This window comes from Esox lucius, chromosome 6 (assembly GCF_011004845.1).
Source record: "Esox lucius isolate fEsoLuc1 chromosome 6, fEsoLuc1.pri, whole genome shotgun sequence".
NCBI classification, from domain to species: domain Eukaryota; kingdom Metazoa; phylum Chordata; class Actinopteri; order Esociformes; family Esocidae; genus Esox; species Esox lucius.
This window is the reverse complement of record NC_047574.1, coordinates 18,413,627-18,432,768: the sequence shown is the minus strand read 5'-3', so window position 1 is coordinate 18,432,768 and position 19,142 is coordinate 18,413,627. Positions and strand designations below refer to the sequence as shown.

The following is a 19,142-nucleotide window of genomic DNA, read 5'->3' as shown; positions in this document are numbered from 1 at the left end:
TTCTTGAAATTACCTTTGTTGTTATGATGTTTTTGTTAAGAGTTATACTGACCAATTGTGGAACCTCAGAGGTATTTAATCTAAAATCTTGTTAAACACCTTGATTGCGAAAAAGTGGAATCCATTCAAATATTACATGACTTCTAGAGACAGTTGGTTACACCAAAGCTCATTCAGGTGTGTCATACCAAAGCAGGTTGATACTGTACGTATAAAACAGAAAATATTTTTTATTAATTTAGAACACTGAACATATTTTGCTTCAATGGCATAAACTTAGAATTACAGCTCTGGAAAAAATTAAGAGACCAATGCACCTTTTTCTTTCCTTTCCAAAAAAGTTGAAAATAAAGGTTTTGAGTGAGAAGCGTTCAAATTTTCAGTGATCTCTTAGTTTTAACCCTTCTGTTCCTCACTCAAAACCTTCCTTTTCAACTTTTTTGGAAAGGAAAGAAAAAGGTGCAGTGGTCTCTTAATTTTTTCTGGAACTGAATATCTGTTTCGATTTCATGTTGTAATAACACCTTGTGACATTTTTTTGACAGCTACTGTAAACTTAAGGACAAATGTTGCCTCTCAGGCTGACATTTCAGCATTTATTTTAAACATGTTGCAAAAAAGTAATTTTCATATTCTTTACAATGCCAGTGATTTTTGTTGCTCTTTTTTTGACTGCAATGTTAAAATAACTTGGAGCAAATTACTCTTGCTTTCCGAATGCAGAAATGTTGTTAGCATGTACTGCATAAACATCCATTATCCTCTATTTTTGTATCACTTGAAAAATAATTATGATTTTAGGACATCATTTTGCTATGTAATGAGCATAAAACAGTTGGCATTAGGATACATTTACACTTTTCCCCCAAATCGCAGTATCATATGGGAGATTATTGGTTCAAGCCAGACATTACTTTTTGGTTTGAAGAATTCCAACAGACCCACCTACAACATTGGTCAGGTTATTAAAATGTTTTAATAAAACGAATATCTTTAAATTCTCTTTAAGTCAATAAAAAATATAGAAATGTACATAACATAGTAAATTATACTATAAATCATATTGTGTACACATTTACAATATTGGAAATGAAACAATAAGCACTACGTTGTTATTTATAATACTGATGTTGACAGCATTCAATAGCTTTGTTAAGTGCCACCTCCAGTACAATATTTACAATACAGTAATTTACTGCAAGAATCAAGGTTAAGTTCCGTAAAAAGAGAAACAAAACATATCTGCCACGTTTTATGACATGTATCGATCTTTCCAAGGAACATCTGATGATAACTTCCTTATTTGGCATCTTCCAGCATCCGGTGGAAACCGACCTGTCCATCTCATACCGTTGCATCACTTTGGGCATATCACCTTTCATATCTGGAATACTGTGTTCCTTCTGGGTGGTGTGTCTTTCAACAACCATTGCCTTGTTTATACCTGGTGCTAATATGCATTCTTTGTCCTGATCATGTCTACATTCTGTATCTTCATGGTAGAAACATGTTTTAGAAGGCTGATTATTGACATAGTTCCACTGTCCATGCTGGTTTGCACTTATAGTGAGAGGTGATCAGGAAGATCTGATCACAATTATATCAGAGTGTATTTTAATCATCTATTACTTTTCTAAAAACCTGGTCACACTCTTAACGTGGAAAAAGATCAGGTTAAAGGATGCATGCTAGAACCAGGCATCAATAGGTTTCACATTTTGAGTGACTGCTAATTTTTGTATCATCTCTGAGTATATGCATTTTGAGCACACCTGCCAAATTAAATATCCTCATTACATTTCAACTTAACACGCCCTCAATCTTTTTCTACGACATGTCAAGTGATGGGTCAGCGTCTCTGGCAGATGTGTAGGTTCCGGGCCCCCGTCCGGCCTGCTCCGGGGTCTTTTTCTCCTCTCTCTGGTCTGCAGTAGAGGCCATCTCCACAGTCACAGCGCTGAAACAGCTCCAGGCCATGGGTGCCTTTCCTGCGGTGACGCGTGCACACTTGACCTTCCGTCAGGACCGGCTTGCAGATACGAGACCAGAAGTGGCGGGCGCAGCAAAGGTCATCAGAGCAGTCAGACGACCTCAGGCAGTTGTCACCTTCCCGACCTAGGGTTGAGGGAAAAAGCGAGGGGGGGGGAGAGAAGTGAGAGAGAAAATGATTATGGGTTCTGTTGAAAGCGTAAGGCAAGGCCTCAGAGCTGAAATAAAAATCATTTATTTTCCAAAACGTCCGCTGATTTGGGTTTTCACTGGCAATTGAGTTCCAGGGACTGGGTAGGAAGGACAAATCTATATCATATTTCTGGGTGTTTCTGGATGGTAAATGCAAGTGTGTCAAGTGCACACATTGAGTACCTTTGACTGAATGTTGTAGCTGACCACGGGTCAGAGGCAGTCTCTTGTCATGGTGTTCCTTGGTGTTGTTTTGCCAATTCCCATGACTGGTGGTGACTGCAACTTCAGCATCTTGATCACTTGCCTGACAAACACCTTCAGGAAAAGGCACATATTATCAACCAGTCACTTAATTCAACATAATGTAACTTTTCTTTTAGATGTTTAGTGCAACCTAATGATTCTCATGATTAATCTATATTCGTTGGCCAGACGTTGCTTTTCTATTGCCATGTCAATACTTGAAAAACCTCACTTTGAACATGCAAAGAACAAAAATAAACTATTATATAAATGTATGTTAAATGAGGACATTTTAGCTTACCGTTGATGCACCGATTCCCAGCACAGCAGATCGAATCCCTTGCGCACCGCTTCCGAATCTTTCGGCATGAAAGACACACGCCTCGGATATCGTTGCAGAATTCATCACTTCCACACTCGTCGTCATATGTACAAGCAGGCTAGGATTTGTGGATACAATAAAATGTTTAGTGTATTAGAAAACTATAGCCCAACGCATGTCTGTGCAAAAACAACAGTAAAGTGCCCAAAATGCGCTTGGGCAATACCTAGCGTTCGTATTACGCACGGTATGTTTTCTTACCAGCGAAGTGTCCACGACTGCTTTGTGGCTGTCACTACCTGAAGAAGGACGTGGGCTAGGGCTCACCGTGTCGGTGCTACCAGGCAAATTCTTGATTGCATTAGAGTTCAGTAAAACTGCTCTGGCATCCCCAAGGTATCCAAACAGCGTGAGGTACATAGTCATTAAATTACGAACTAACAAATTAGGCATCGTTTTTCTAGGTATTTTAGGTAAGTAAAGAAATATAGGAAAAACAGTAAAAAAGTTTTTTCAAAAAGTCCAAGTAATTCTAACACAAAGTTCCAAGAGGTCGTTGTTAGTAGGGTATTTGAGGTATCTTCACGCACAGCTCTGCGAAGTGCCCTTTATACGTGGATCTGTTTGTATTCCCGCCCCTTGCGGCACACAACAAAGGCGGAGGGTGGAATTTCAAATGAGCTTAAACTTCTGAGCTTGATTCTGTACGGAAATGCATAACCGCCCATCCACGATTTTATTTCACAATGTTTGTGTGTAATAATGATATCAACAAATCTCTGTAGGGATTGCACTCATCGCGTGCCTAGCACTGCCTAGAGACCATGCTCTTTCAACGGTATTCAAAGGATGTCATTGAGAGAATAATTGTATAAGTCTAGTATGGCATTACTTCGTATACCTTTTCATTAGTGTCACTGGTGTTTAAGGGACAGTTCGTTATTTATTGGGGGAGGGATCGCCTGGTGAAACTCTATATCAATAATAAAAAAAAGCAGAACCCTCCCTAAAGAAAAAAAAAAAAAAACACTTGACCACTGTATATAAAAAAGATTCCCCAGAAAAATATTAAAACAACAGTGAAAATAATGAAGTTGACCTCTCTCAGGAAACCAGAGAAACCCTCTTCAACATGTTATTGCTAACAGAAAAGCTTCCTCCACTGACAGTCCACTTGCCCACACAGGGCACAAATGAATGATCCTCTTTTCCTCTGCTATTTTGTCCAAAATATAAAGTAACTCAAAAAAACTAAAATAGCACAGTCTCCCAAAGGCTAGAGGCTTTAATAAAACACAGAGCCTAATAGCAGAAGGGTGTGACATTTGGACGAGATAATTTTTCACAATCACAAATTGTTTTCAATGGCTACATCTATATATACAATATCCTAAATGCTGAGAAATCTTCCAGAATTTAGAGGGTACATGGGTGCCATTTAGTTAGCTAGCAAGCAAATGTGAATCACTGTACTAGCTACTAGCTAGCTATACTGAAGTTAATAAGGAATTTTATCCAAGGATAGTAAATTAGGGTCATATGGACACAGCCTCTGTCACTGATTTGCATAAAGCGTGGTCATGTTGCAGTGGCTAGTGCTTGAAAGTGAGTGGTTATTACGACATTGGGCACGTTTTGGAAAATACATGGCAATGTACAAAATTGTCTGGGACCGGTTATGACTCAACACAGCCACTTTTACAACCAGTGGCCGAAAATATCAGAATGCATCTTATTTTAAAAAAAATGTCTGTACATTTTCAATAAAGCTGTTTTTATAACTGTTAAGGACTTTCATGAAGCAACCCTTGGATTTCTGTATCGTGGATCCTAATCTGTATTTTAATATGAAGTAAAAGGCCCTTTCAAAGAAGGTAGATCCAAGTTTTTTCATAACACTAGGTTCTGAGTAACCATTTATAGTACATTTACTCTTGGGCATAAAAAAAGTTCGAAAAACTCCCAAATATGTACTTTTTACAAGCTGCCAAATTCTCATTACCATGGTGCAGGTCTGCCAATGTCGATGTTTTAGATTTTTTTAAATACGTTTTCCATTAATCATGATAGAGAATTTCCTGCACAAACTTCCTTTCCATTTCTCTGTGTCACACAAAGGCATGTAAGTTAGGGGCCAAGTTCACTGTCAACAAATTTATAAGCTAGCTAGCTACCATTGTTATCAACTAATCTAGCTCTTACTGATTTTCTTTCAAATGACACTATGCTAACATTACCAACATGTGTGTAAATGTTAGAATTTTAAGAAATACATTTATTTGAACTATAATACAGAGATGAGAAGCATCTGTCTCATTAATAGGCATAATGTGTAGCTTGCTAGACACATGTTAATGTGATAATGTGCTAATTTACTTATTTGTTTAAGCATTGGTGTGCTACTTATATTGGTCATATATCAGTGCCAACGATCACTTGTGGATGGCCATGGTGTTATTAGAGCAGGGTAGTTGAGATTTTCTAGGATGAAATGGAGGGCCGTCTCTAGGCGTAAGAGACAAAAGCAGTCACTTAGACCCCCAGAGTGCTAGGGGGCCACAAATCGCTAGGGCACGCCCGACCGCTATAGGAGAGAGGGGGCCCTAAATCAAATTCTGATTTAATGCTAAAACCTGCACTGATGATATGGCACAAATAGTAATGTAAAACTATCCCTTGTGTTAAGAAACCTGGTGCAGAGTTCAGACTTTCTTAATTTCGGTTGGGCTACAGTATGTAACTGCATTGCATAGGAAAACATCGGTTTGATCACTGTTTTTTGCTAGCTTTGATAAAAGACCGAAACGTCCCAGGCACTGACCTCACACAACCTCTTCTTTTGTCTGTAAGAAGCTGTTCACTATTAGAATCAACTTCCTGAAAAACTATGTGTGGCAAATGTTAGTGTTTTTTGATCAAATCATCAAATTATTTGTATTTTTGGTTGCTGTTTGTTTTTGTTGCTATTTTGTTTTGAGTTTTTACAACTCAGGTCCATTTGCAATGATCATTATGTTTTCACTCCTCTGTGGGGGTACTTGTAAGCCCTGACCACTGCTTTTATTGCAGTTATTAATATAATCTTTTTTATTTCTGATGTTTGTATTGTATGTTGTTGGTTTGTGTAATGTTTTTCTTTAACCATACATATTTTCCCGCCCTGGGGCTGCAGATGGAAATTTGCTGTTGTTAGAATACATATTTATCTTAGAATATTTATTATATTTGCACAATAGCCTAATACAATTTCAGACAGTGGAAAGTAATCCTATTTTAAAAACATAATGTATTAGACTACACTCGATGAGCTGTTGACTAATGAAATTATTAGCCAATAACCAAAAATGCTTTAACATTTTTATATTTCCTGCTTAATATTTTTTATATATGCTTTCTATGAAGCAGAGAGTGCTTTCTTCTTCAACCTCAACCTCACTGACTTCAATTTAACATTATTATGGGTATATATGAATTGTCTGGATATATTCTCACCCTTATTACACTCTTTCATAAGTTTGGAACAGTGTACAGGTCTTTCTTATTCTTTCTTTGATATTCATGTAGCCTGACTGCCCTTTGGCTGTGCATAAATGGTGATTAAAGATAGACCTACTTTTCATCAATTAACGTCTTCATTTGATCTTTCTGATTGCATAGAGGGCAATTATCCTTAAGTGTGCTTGATTACACTAGTGGCAGACATCAGTGTAGGATGTGTAAACCATTAAGGGGTGTGAGAAGTTAACCAAATTAATGACCTTTCATAGAGGTCGTTGGAAGCTTGCGCTCAGGTTGCATTTGGGAATGAGACAGAATATCGTGAGACTGCATATCTATAACCAAAGTGGCTACCAAATCAGACAATTATTAGCCATTTTCCAAAGTGCAAGTGACATGTCCACTGGAATTTTTGTTTGAAATAATGTTTTTGCCAGTACATTTTTCAAAATGTATTCAGAGAAATGGTGGTGGAAATGCTTTTGTACTAGAGAAGAGGAGTTTAATAGAAAGAAATTGAGAGGGAGAATATTCTCACATTATTGTCTACATTAAGCAGTTACTGACAAGTGACAAGTTTTTTATGGGTTTCAATGAGAGTGTAAAATTGAGCTAAGATAAAAATGCTATTCAGTTTTGAGATATTAGGCTTATTTAATCTAATTTAAGTTTAATCATTGTCAGGTTGTTACATGTGTACTGAAATAAGTGGAGTGCATGTGATAGGCCAAAGTTTATGTTGGAGTTTATGTTGGAGTTCTCCGTTGAAAGTCGGGGCAATCTATGCATATTTAAGACACTAGCACAGCATCTGACACTTTAATGAATACCACGACTGACATCAACACAAAGAAATATTTTGAAAAAATCAGCTAAATATTTCAGACTGGTGAAATATACAAAAATAAGTTACACACTTCCTGGAAGCAAAACATTTAAAAGACCTACGACTTTTCAAATAAATGAAATATTTCAAATAGGTCAAATATACCAAAGAAGGTAATTTTTTTTAATATAGCTTATATATACCACGGGTATAAAATCACATTACTTTTTACTGCTGTAATTGCTTTTGTAATCTGTTTATAAAACCGGTGAGGCTTTTCACTTTTGGGGTATATTGCAAATATATTTGTGGTGTATTGAAAATATACCACAGCTTAGACGTGTCCTGGCCCTCCACGATGAGTCGTACCTAAGAAGAGCTCTTAGCCATGGTATAATGACCATATATTCCACACCCCTTCGTGCCTCATTGCTTGAATCAATTCCTCTCATACATTTCTGTGATGGCCCAACCTTGGTCCCTTTTAGGAGCATAGACAATTATTAAACTTGACCCCAGCTTTCAATAAAATGTTGACCTTCCGGACAAAACAGTCTATACTGCAGTGATGCACAGTAAAGATCATTGATATGGCCCTTTAAAATCAGTAAAGGATTTTCTTAATTCACTTATGTCAGCATTAAGTGTTAAGATCCAGTCCCCCTGTTGAGAAAACCCAGACACCAGCGTTGTACTAAAGGTGCTACTTTTCCTTTCAAACGCCGGGGACAAACTTGTCACATTCATCATTTTTATTCAAAGAAAACAGGGTGCAAATGGGAAGCCTTCCAAACACAGACCCAGACTGTCTCTGTGACCAACCTTTGAAGAGCCGTGCAGGTGTGTGACAGCAACAGAACAGTAATCACCCATCCTAAATATTCAACAATTTTATTGTTTGGAGTGTTCTATATATCCTGATATATAGTACATACACTCTCATTCTCACACATTCTCTCTGCTAAATGAATAGGCATTGCTTTAGCTCCAGGTGTGTGTGTGTGTGTGTTCATTTGCTTGCACATGTATTTGCTTGCATGTGTTTCTGCGTTTGCATGTTTCCTTGCATGTACATGTTGTGAGGAGACAAAGGCGCTTATTTGTATGTTTGACTGTCGATGCACAGAACAACCTTTGTAATGTCTGAATCCCATTTTCATTTCACTTTGAGGATTGTGGATTTAGAAAAATCTTTTCACATGTGTATGTTAAAATGTGTGTGCACATGTGCGCTTGCGTGTGCACGTGAGTGAGAACACTGAAGAAGTGCAGTGGTAATTAAATGCTAGTCCCAGAGCCGCATGTAGCGAAGGCATATCGGTGACCGAAAGCAGTTGTGGTCCTCTTCTTCCTCGTCCTCTCCTCTTAATTGCAGTCTTTAGAATGTAGCTATATCCTGAAGTAGGGCACTAGGCCAGTAACACAACGGAAATGAAAATATGTTTAAAAATCGTTGTCCCAGCCAGAGTTGTCATCTGGGGGAGGGTCTTCACTGTCCTCTGGGAAGCTGTCAAAGTTACTTGTGTCTGTTGAAGATGTCACCTGGTTACCGGCAAAAACAGAGAGTTTAGCTATTTGAAACTCTGATGAAAGCAGCTTGCAATCCAGATGTTTTTGACTTACATTAGGGATGATGGGGGGTGTTAGTGTTCCCTTCCGCAGACCTTCCCCATTAAAGCCCTCAAACCATCTGAAAAGGGATAGAAACGCTTAAACATACAAATGTGTGAGGATGAGTAGAATTATATTGCTATCTACATGGACCATCTTACTTGTGCTTTTGGATGTCTTTGACACCGTTTTTCAAGTTACCCAGTCGTTCCGAAGGATTGTCCCTAAAATGGACATCACTGTTCATATTCAGAGATTAAACAACATATAGGTTATTTTTGAGAGTGGACACAATTTCTACAGACTCACCTGCATAGTTTTTTTATTAAGTTGGCAGCATTTTTGGTAATTTTCTTTGGAAATTCGATCATATCAATGCCCCTTAAGATAATGTTATAGGTCTTCATGGGGTCAGGCCCAGAGAAAGGAGGGCTGGAAAACAAAGATGGAGACACTCATTTCTCCAATCTTACATCTAGTCACACTTTCATTTAAAACTAATGTGTAGCTTTTTCTGTACCTGCCAGTGAGGAGCTCAAACATGAGGATTCCTAGGGACCAGTAGTCCGCTGAGATGTCATGGCCTTTGTTCAGAATAATTTCTGGAGCCACATATTCGGGTGTACCACAGAACGTCCATGTCTTCTTCCCAAACCCTATCTTCTTGGCAAATCCAAAGTCCACCTAAACATCAAACATGGGGGAGGGGGGGGGGACATTAAATGTAACCTGCAGCGTTAATCTATCAAAGGGTTTGATTTTGGGGCCTTCTAGTTTTTTTTATCCAGATTGTGTCTCTTACTAGCTTAGCGTAGCCCCTGTGGTCCAGTATAAGGTTCTCTGGTTTGAGGTCTCTGTAGATGATCCCTTTGGAATGCAGGTAGGCGAATGCTTCTACCACACACGCTGTGTAGAACCTGGTGGTGGAGTCCTCAAATGAACCCCTGGAGGTGACAATAACTTTTTAAACTCTCAAACCCATATTTTGTTGTTCTTGGGTGGGGGATCCAACACGTCACAGTAATTCTCCACCAGCTCTAAAGTTGAAGGCCGGGTATTTTCTCGGATGCACAACCAGCCAGGCAATTCCGCTTTTTATCATACTGCTCACTCAACCAAGCAAAAGGCTGTAAAGTACGCACTCAGAGAAGAATACATTCAACTATGAACAACAACTGAATGTGGTTCACATTTTCAACAGGCCACAATCTTTCATGACTGAAACAAGTGAGGTACAATGAAATGTGTTGACATTTTGACTCACCGGTCTCGAAGAATGGTCCACAGCTCTCCTCCCAGACAAGCCTCCATCAGCATGTAGAGGTACTTACTGTCCTTAAATGTTCTGTACAGTCTGAACACAAAGAAACACGTGCAAAGATATCAGTGGATGTGGGGTATAAGTGTTTCTGTGAACAGGCATTCATGAATGCATGCCTCTACCTGACAATGAAGTCAGAGTGGGCCTCCTGCATAATGAGTTTCTCAGAGCGGATGTGCTCCTGCTGCCGCGTGTCAATAATGTGACGCTTCTTTAGGATTTTCATGGCAAAGGTCTTGGCCTCATCACTCTTCAGTTGGACCTGAAATAAGAGAAATAAGCAACACAATGTCATCCAAGTAGCAGCTTAGACCCCATGCTTCGGACTGTTACACTTGCTATGGCGAACATTTCTTTACAAGTAATTTGAGCTTATTCTGACTAGTGTTTACTGGGGTCCTTATGCAGTTTGACATTTTACAATAAATATCCACAGGAAATAATTAATAAACCGTGTTCAGAAAACTTGTCTCTGGGCTTGGCTTTTGAAGTTAGTTTTTTCATCGCCTTTATGCACACCACATAAATTCATGCACTTGGTTCATGCATACCAATAGAGCTCAATCAGAAGTTCACCTAGTTTTGCACAATGTGCCACTGGGTTAAAAGTCTTAACTGCCGTAAAAGCAATTTCTTTGAATTAGATTTGAATGGAAACTATTTTCTTATTCCCAATGAAAAAAGTCAATCAAAGTGAACAACTCTTAATGTTTACACTACAATTTGTTCAGCTTTCGGTAAGCTACAGTACAGCTTGCTATTAGTCAGATGCTATTAGTCAGATGGGCAGAAAGTGGCAGCTGTAGTTCCTACCAGCTCTACGCGGCCGAAGCCACCAACCCCCAGCGTGTCGATTATGTTGAAGTCAGTGAGGTTGAGGTTGAAGAAGAAAGCGCTCTCTGCTTCGTACCTGCAATGACAGAAACTCAATTTTAACTAAATGATCTACTGATTGAGACTTGGGACAGTTATCGAGTCACATTTCTGGCCATTTGTTTACGTGACTGATCAATGAACTAAAAGGTAAAATAACTGTCCAGTATTCCAGGTGTTTTTAATGTTGTTGTCTTCTTAGTCTGATCTTCATCACAACACAGAACATATCCAGTCTCTGTCAGTCCCCATTGCAACAGAGACAGAGATGACTATAGACCTGTCACCCCTGTCCTAGCAACACATAGGGCTACTTTCCACATGCCCTGTCATCCAATATTTCCTTCCCCAGTGTTTTCTCTGGTTATTTATTTTTTGTGAGGACAGTTGTTTCACAGTGATTGCAAATCTCACACCTGTCCAGCCCCTAGTGGAATAGTTTCATGGATCAACATGACCCGAGCCGGGAACTTCTGGGACCTAATGAGAACCTTTTCCTGTGAGGTCACATAGTCAGGGAAACCTCCTGCTCTACTGATAAGCTCGGATCGCAGACCTCCTTACAAGACGGTTATGATGATTAATCTGCGTTGTCTTCCCTACAGTCTCATATACCAACTGTGTGTAGGTGTGTGTTCTTGCACGAGTCTGTCTGTCACTTTGCCAGAGAGAGAACCTGTGTAGCGAGGTCCACAAGACCCTGAGCTGGTGACTGACAGCTGTCCCTTCTTGCCAAGAGCAGGATGTGCGACCGGGTGCGTGCAGCCTTTTATTAGCTTGCAAATAGGTCCCTTTGAACACTGCAGAAAGCACTGGCTTTTATTTAGCAAGCCACTCATCCCCCGCAGCACTCAAGAGAAAAAGACGCTTTGATTTGTGCACCAGACATTTTGAGGGCATAGCATAAGTATCATTGTTCGTAGTCTAAACATTTTAAGGAGATACTGTCGGATGAATACTTAGCAGTGGGTGTTAAATCTAGTTCAGGCCCCCGTGCACTCTTTTCAATTGTTATATACAAATGATCTGTGTGTTTGTTATTTTCAATGCAACTTTTCAGACTTACAGTACTTTGTAAAAGTCTTAGGTCACGTGAGCAGACAAATAAAAACAACACTTTACCATTAAAGTAAAAGCAAAGACTCATTAACACAATGAAAAGTAACAATACATATAGTGTTTTTAAATCGAGTAAGCATTTTGTACGGTGAAACTGTAGCCGTTTGCTTTTGTAGGGTGGTAGAGGAGCGCTGGGTTCCTGCAGTCTGGGAGAAGGGGCACCTGGCTGGCTCAACACTGGTTTTGCTTTATAAGGTGTGATTTTTATTTCTGTTCAGGTTCAATGATGTGCATGTGGCTGCTCCCTCTGGATGCTTTACAGAGTGACCGACCAAAAGGAAATGTTTGAAAGATAGATCGTATATTGGGGAAGCAGCTGTGGGAGCAGAGTGAACATTAACCAAGTATATAAGCTATGTTGAGAATCCTGTGCACGCACAGATTGTCATCTGCACATGTATAACAGCTGCTGGATGTTAAGCACCAGAGATCAGAGTTTGGAGAAAACTTCCACTTCCACTTCCACAGCTTGCACTGGGCTTATTAGATGCCCATCACATGAGCATGTATTTTAAATCTACTTACACCTGAATTTCTGTTGTCACTAGTTGCAGCAGCCACAAAGAGATGAAGTCAGAACAACTGACTACATAACCAATCCATTATGTGAATGGCTCACGTATATACCAGTTTGGGTTTGCGAGAAATGACAAATCAGATAAGAGAGTGAATTTACAGACTGTGGATTTAACTTGAAGGAATACCATGAATTTTAATTGAAGGCTTAAAATGAGAGTCTTCCATAATCTAAAATGTTAAAGAATTTGAATAAATGTATGTCTATAGTAATTTCAACAGAGTATAACAGGTTCAACCAATATTTTAATTAAAAAAAATATATATTTTTATAAATATTTGTATGCCATTTTAAAACAGTTATCAGAATAAAAGTATTTTGGCATAAGATCAGTAACTTCAGTAAGTGGGAAAGATTGCTTTCGAAAATCCAGTCCATTTTAGCGATTAACTTAATTTGCCCAGGGCTACTCAAACATAAATCATAGCTTTCAAAGTTATTAATTTTTTTTCCTTATGGCCTTATCTTTCACATTAGTGTACATTTTGTTAATTCTTTCATGGAAAATATACACTTTTGTAGCAATTCTGCACACATCTAATACAACTGGCTTAAATTCCCTCAAGATATAAGTCCCTAGCACTGAGTTATTTCTCGTGTGTTATGCATATGATATGCACTCACCTAAAGGATTATTAGGAACACCATACTAATACTGTGTTTGACCCCCTTTCGCCTTCAGAACTGCCTTAATTCTATGTGGCATTGATTCAACAAGGTGCTGAAAGCATTCTTTAGAAATGTTGGCCCATATTGATAGGAAAGCATCTTGCAGTTGATGGAGATTTGTGGGATGCACATCCAGGGCACGATGCTCCCGTTCCGTCACATCCCAAAGATGCTCTATTGGGTTGAGATCTTGTGACTGTGGGGGACATTTCAGTACAGTGAACTCATTGTCATGTTCAAGAAACCAATTTGAAATGATTCCAGCTTTGTGACATGGTGCATTATCCTGCTGGAAGTAGCCATCAGAGGATGGGTACATGGTTGTCATAAAGGGATGGACATGGTCAGAAACAATGCTCAGGTAGGCTGTGGCATTTGAACGATGCCCAATTGGCACTAAGGGGCCTAAATTATGCCAAGAAAACATCCCCCACACCATTACACCACCACCACCAGCCTGCACAGTGGTAACAAGGCATGATGGATCCATGTTCTCATTCTGTTTACGCCAAGTTCTGACTCTACCATCTGAATGTCTCAACAGAAATCGAGACTCATCAGACCAGACAACATTCTTCCAATCTTCAACTGTCCAATTTTGGTGAGCTTGTGCAAATTGTAGCCTCTTTTTCCTATTTGTATATGAGATGAGTGGTACCCGGTGGGGTCTTCTGCTGTTGTAGCCCATCCGCCTCAAGGTTGTGCGTGTTGTGGCTTCACAAATGCTTTGGTGCATACCTCAGTTGTAACGAGTGGTTATTTCAGTCAAAGTTGCTCTTCTATCAGCTTGAATCAGTTGACCCATTCTCCTCTGACCTCTAGCATCAACAAGGCATTTTCGCCCACAGGACTGCCGCATACTGGATGTTTTGCCCTTTTCACACCATTCTTTGTAAACCCTAGAAATGTTTGTGCGTGAAAATCCCAGTAACTGAGCAGATTGTGAAATACTTAGACCGGCCCGTCTGGCACCAACAACCATGCCACGCTCAAAAATTGCTTAAATCACCTTTTTTTCCCATTCTGACATTCAGTTTGGAGTTCAGGAGATTGTCTTGACCAGGACCACACCCCTAAATGCATTGAAGCAACTGCCATGTGATTGGTTGATTAGATAATTGCATTAATGGGAAATTGAACAGGTGTTCCTAATAATCCTTTAGGTGAGTGTATGATCGACAGGGCTTTTGAATCCTCACACAAAGGAATAATCCACCCAAAACAACACCATCATGTGAAATACATTGTTAAATAATGCAAATATATGACAACAATACACAATAAACATCATGTGAAATGTTTCTGCATTTCTTACAATAGATAAAATAAGATAGCAAGCAACATGAACATAACATTTTGTTCAAGAAATCTATTGATCTGAAGTCAACTACAAACCCACAATGCAATTTTCTCCCTAGACAGGCTGGCTGGCTAGGTTGTTTCAATCCTCAATGGCTAGGGTGTTAGAGAATGTATATACACAATCATGTCAAAGTCAATTTCAATCTCAAATCAAGTTGCAATGGTAACATGCAAATGGTACTCTGAGTCTGCAACCAAGGAAACATGGGAAAAGAGGAAATAACAGCTTTGCATCATGGTAGTTAAAGAAGGAAGCATATTATTCAGACATACTGTATTATTCCATGTTCCATAATATTGCCCCATTGAAACTAAGCACTCGTCGGCTCTTCTTGCGCTCGTCTCATTCAGAAAATCCCAGCTGCGTTAATGTCAGCTTGGAAAGTACTCAGGGCTGACTCATAGAACATAGGCTTTCACAAAATGTATGGGAGTTTTATCGTTTGTGTTTCTAGGGGTGAGCTAAATGAAATGTGTTTTTTTTCTTTCAGCGCTTTTCAATCAGAAATATGCTTTTCAAGGACATTTCAATGCGTTGCACATAGTTTTGTTACACATGGGCTTTTCCTGGTATACGGTAGTGACACCACTGGTCGAGAGGGCTACAACTTTTTAGGTGATAGGTCACCTGATGAAAGAAGTGAGACAACTCAAACCAGCCCTACCAAGTCATTCTAGCCCTACGTTAGACAATTTAGCCCTACCTCAGTGAACATCTTACAACAGCCATTGTAAGACTAACTAATGGCCACAAGATGGCAAACTTGTACCATTGTCATAATAGGCAAAGGCAAGCTAAATTGAACTCTTATATGGTTGAAAATTGAAAAGCTATTGGATTAAAATGCACAGATTTACACATATAATAAGCCATTAGTTATTCAATACAATTGTGACAATACCACACAACATATTGTATACATCAACACTGGAACCCACTGCACAACGTGTGAGGAGAATACTGTGAAATAATAATAATAGCAAGGATCAATGTGAATATATAATACAATATTTTTCACAGTATTTTTCTATTTGGGTCTCTTAGGGATATAAGCAAACAAGTATGTTTACATAAACGTGACACAAAAAAGACATTTCCAAAGTACCATGTGAGGTACACACACCCAGATATGGAAATACTGAATGTAAGGTTCCACACAACAGGTTATAATATGCATACATATTACAATGAACAAAATACAATTAGTTAATTTGAGTTCCAAGGTAAAAAAAAAAAAGATGTTGAGCCATTAAAAAAACAATATAATTCCATTGTGTGTATGCACGCATGCTTGCCTGCCTTTTATGTGTGTGTATGGGTATCTGTCTGGGAGTGTTTACAATGTATGAAATACTCGATGTCTAACAGACCCTCTAAGCCCCCAGTCCTTCCTGCTTCCTGAAGCGAGAGGGAGAGTGCTTCCCTATGTCCCCCATGCAAGGTTCTTCTGATGGGACACAGCTGCCAGTAACTCCCTTTCATCACACTAGGGACCAGAGCTTAGATCAGACCAGACCCTGTCTATACACAATGTGTCCAAGCTCAAACAGATACAATCCTAAAAGCTCAGCTGTAGCTTTTGCCTCTTACTAAACACTGGATAGGAACTCAGAATAGGATCAGGATAGGATCAGATAAGTCAGTGGTTGTCAAACCTCTCCCCAGGGAGCCCCAGACATTTCTCAGTGTTGATGTTGCCAGAACTAGATTGTCTTAGTGAAAGTCTTAGCAATTGATTGACAAATTGAAATCAGGTGTGCTTGCTCTGAAATAGATACAAGGAATGTTTTTGCGAACCACTTGTCTAAGTGATGAAACGAATACAACTGTCCCACAGGGCAAACTGTTAAGAGGATATGTCTTTATGTCTAATGAAGATGTACCAACCTTACTGCTTTAAGGAACATGAAAATAGTGAAATGATAAACATAAAGATGACATACTACAAGTGTAATGTTCACAATGTGGTTGCCATATGTGCCCAGCCTGCAGTGACAGATAATAGAGATTCTATGTCTCCGGCAGTCTGATTCCAACCCCTCACTTCCCCCCAGCTATGGGCCAGCAGGAAGTTACAGAATGGGAAGAAAACTCCAGGGATCCAACAAACATGATGTGTGATGTTAAAAAACATATTAATCAGGGTGATTAACAAAAGTACACATTTATTTATTTGCCTCAGTGTGGTTCAGTCAATAAAGTCTGTATAAACATCAAGGGGATGTGGGTTTGATTCCCGCAGGCATCGTCCATATGTAAAATATATGCAGGCATGACAGTAAATTGCTTTGCCTTAAAGTGACAAAATGCACTCATAGGTTTTCAGGCAATCTATCTTGCATTTCAACCATACAGTGGATATAAATGTTTACACACCCCTGTGAAAATGTCAGGTTTTGACATTATTTATCTTTGTCTCATTCAATTACATCACAAGAACCTGGCATTTTAACAGGGGTGTGTAGAGTTTTTATATCCACTGAAGATTGGATTCCCACATTATATTAAAACATTAACTCACTCAGCGCTGGCATCAGTTTATGTCAACAAGAACATACCAAAGCCCAAAGGTACCCCTGTGGCAGGGTGCCCAGTGTCTTTCGCTATGCTCCTGCATCCACGGTTACAGATAACATAGCGGCGCCAATAAGCCACAACGTTCAGACAAGAGGTCACAAATGTTACTTCTAGCTCTGTCACTAGAGAATAGTGTTGTTGTGTAACAGACCTTAGGTTGACCAGACCACACATCCAAGAAATGCCAGTGGATAAAATGGGTAACGAATATACACTCACCTAAAGCTTTATTAGGAACACCATACTAATACTGTGTTTGACCCCCTTTCACCTTCAGAACTGCCTTAATTCTATGTGGCATTGATTCAACAAGGTGCTGAAAGCATTCTTTAGAAATGTTGACCCATATTGATAGGATAGCATCTTGCAGTTGATGGAGATTTGTGGGATGCACATCCAGGGCACGAAGCTCCCGTTCCACCACATCCCAAAGATGCTCTATTGGGTTGAGATCTGGTGACTGTGGGGGCCATTTCAGTACAGTGAACTCATTGTTATGTTCAAGAAACCAATTTGAAATGATTCCAGCTTTGTGACATGGTGCATTATCCTGATGGAAGTAGCCATCAGAGGATGGGTACATGGTGGTCATAAAGGGATGGACATGGTCAGAAACAATGCTCAGGAAGGCTGTGGCATTTAAACGATGCCCAATTGGCACTAAGGGGCCTAACGTGTGCCAAGAAAACACCCCCCACACCATTACACCACCACCAGCAGCCTGCACAGTGGTAACAATGCATGATGGATCCATGTTCTCATTCTGTTTACGCCAAATTCTGACTCTACCATCTGAATGTCTCAACAGAAATCGAGACTCATCAGATCAGGCAACATTCTTCCAGTCTTCAACTGTCCAATTTTGGTGAGCTTGTGCAAATTGTAGCCTCTTTTTCCTATTTGTAGTGGAGATGAGTGGTACCCGGTGGGGTCTTCTGCTGTTGTAGCCCATCCGCCTCAAGGTTGTGCGTGTTGTGGCTTCACAAATGCTTTACTGCATACTGTGTATGTTGTGACATATGCAGCCACATCACAGTGCAGGGGAGCTACATGGCCACCAGATGGCGCCAAAGCCAGGTGGGTCTTGTTATTGGGTGGGGGGTCTTTCAAAAATTCAATTTGAAAGACACACCCCCTCATTTATGCAAAACGCACCCTCAGTCATGTCACCCTGACGACGGCCCTGCTCCGTAAACCTGCAGGTAGTTGCCTAACTGGCCAGGGTCTCAGATAAGCTGTCTGGAACCACTCTCAAAGGGGAGAGAGTTGGGTGTAAGTGGAGCACTCAGCATGACAGCGTTGCTGATAAAGTGCTGAATTACATTGTACAACACCTATTTAATTTTTTTGTTTTATTACCTATCCTATGTGGGAGTTTTGTGTTACATCTTGAAGGCTTGTTTTGTTCAGTCCTAGAAGAAGGACCACTTTTTGTTCTTCCCGTGAAAAACCTTTCACCTGAGCATATCCCTGGAAATTGGACTAAGGTTTTTAACTGCACTGCAACAAGCATCTACACGCCTACAGTGATTTGTTACATCTTACTGGGTAAGGAAACAAATGTGATTTTGATATACCCCTTTAAAAATAATACAGATAAATATACAGACAGACAGACAGACAACAAAGGACCTACCTAGCATTGGCCTCAGCATCTTCACAGCCTTTATTGGACACCTCTTCTAACCCTCCAATCAGGTGCTTGAATGAGCTGGAACAAAAGAAGTGATAGTGTTTCTGAGACCGCTGATTTCAACCTCCTCCTTAAACGGCATTCCATAAGCTGTAAGATCTCGGTATTTCATAATGCACTGTTGTCTCTAAATAAACATGTCAACTGCGGATAATTGGCTCTATGCCCTTAATAGTTTACAGTACAAACCAAAAGGTAACGAGCGTTTTTACTCACCAAATAGCATTGCAGTGCAAAGACAAAGTAACTTAGATGTACTCACAATC

The 19,142-nt window shown here is 39.6% G+C and overlaps 2 protein-coding genes across 2 annotated transcripts in view; both read right to left on the bottom strand.

Moving 5' to 3' along the window:
- Positions 1 to 1,110: 1,110 nt before the first annotated feature.
- On the bottom strand, positions 1,111 to 3,302 carry LOC105010660 (dickkopf-related protein 1). Its single transcript, XM_010870135.3, has 4 exons — positions 3,011 to 3,302; positions 2,729 to 2,867; positions 2,365 to 2,499; positions 1,111 to 2,115 (listed from the first exon to the last, which is right to left on the bottom strand). Exons 1-4 carry the CDS (start codon positions 3,200 to 3,202, stop codon positions 1,850 to 1,852), a joined length of 732 nt encoding a protein of 243 aa, XP_010868437.1. The 5' UTR covers positions 3,203 to 3,302; the 3' UTR covers positions 1,111 to 1,849.
- A 4,508-nt stretch (positions 3,303 to 7,810) lies between these two features.
- The window catches only part of LOC105010645 (cGMP-dependent protein kinase 1), a 58,548-nt gene continuing 47,216 nt past the window's right edge, over positions 7,811 to 19,142 (bottom strand). The window contains 10 exon segments of the mRNA XM_034292939.1: positions 7,811 to 8,615; positions 8,697 to 8,763; positions 8,846 to 8,908; positions 8,994 to 9,116; positions 9,205 to 9,368; positions 9,487 to 9,628; positions 9,949 to 10,038; positions 10,128 to 10,267; positions 10,819 to 10,915; positions 18,820 to 18,894. Of these exon segments, the coding sequence (XP_034148830.1) occupies positions 8,517 to 8,615; positions 8,697 to 8,763; positions 8,846 to 8,908; positions 8,994 to 9,116; positions 9,205 to 9,368; positions 9,487 to 9,628; positions 9,949 to 10,038; positions 10,128 to 10,267; positions 10,819 to 10,915; positions 18,820 to 18,894 (1,060 nt within the window). The 3' untranslated portion in view covers positions 7,811 to 8,516.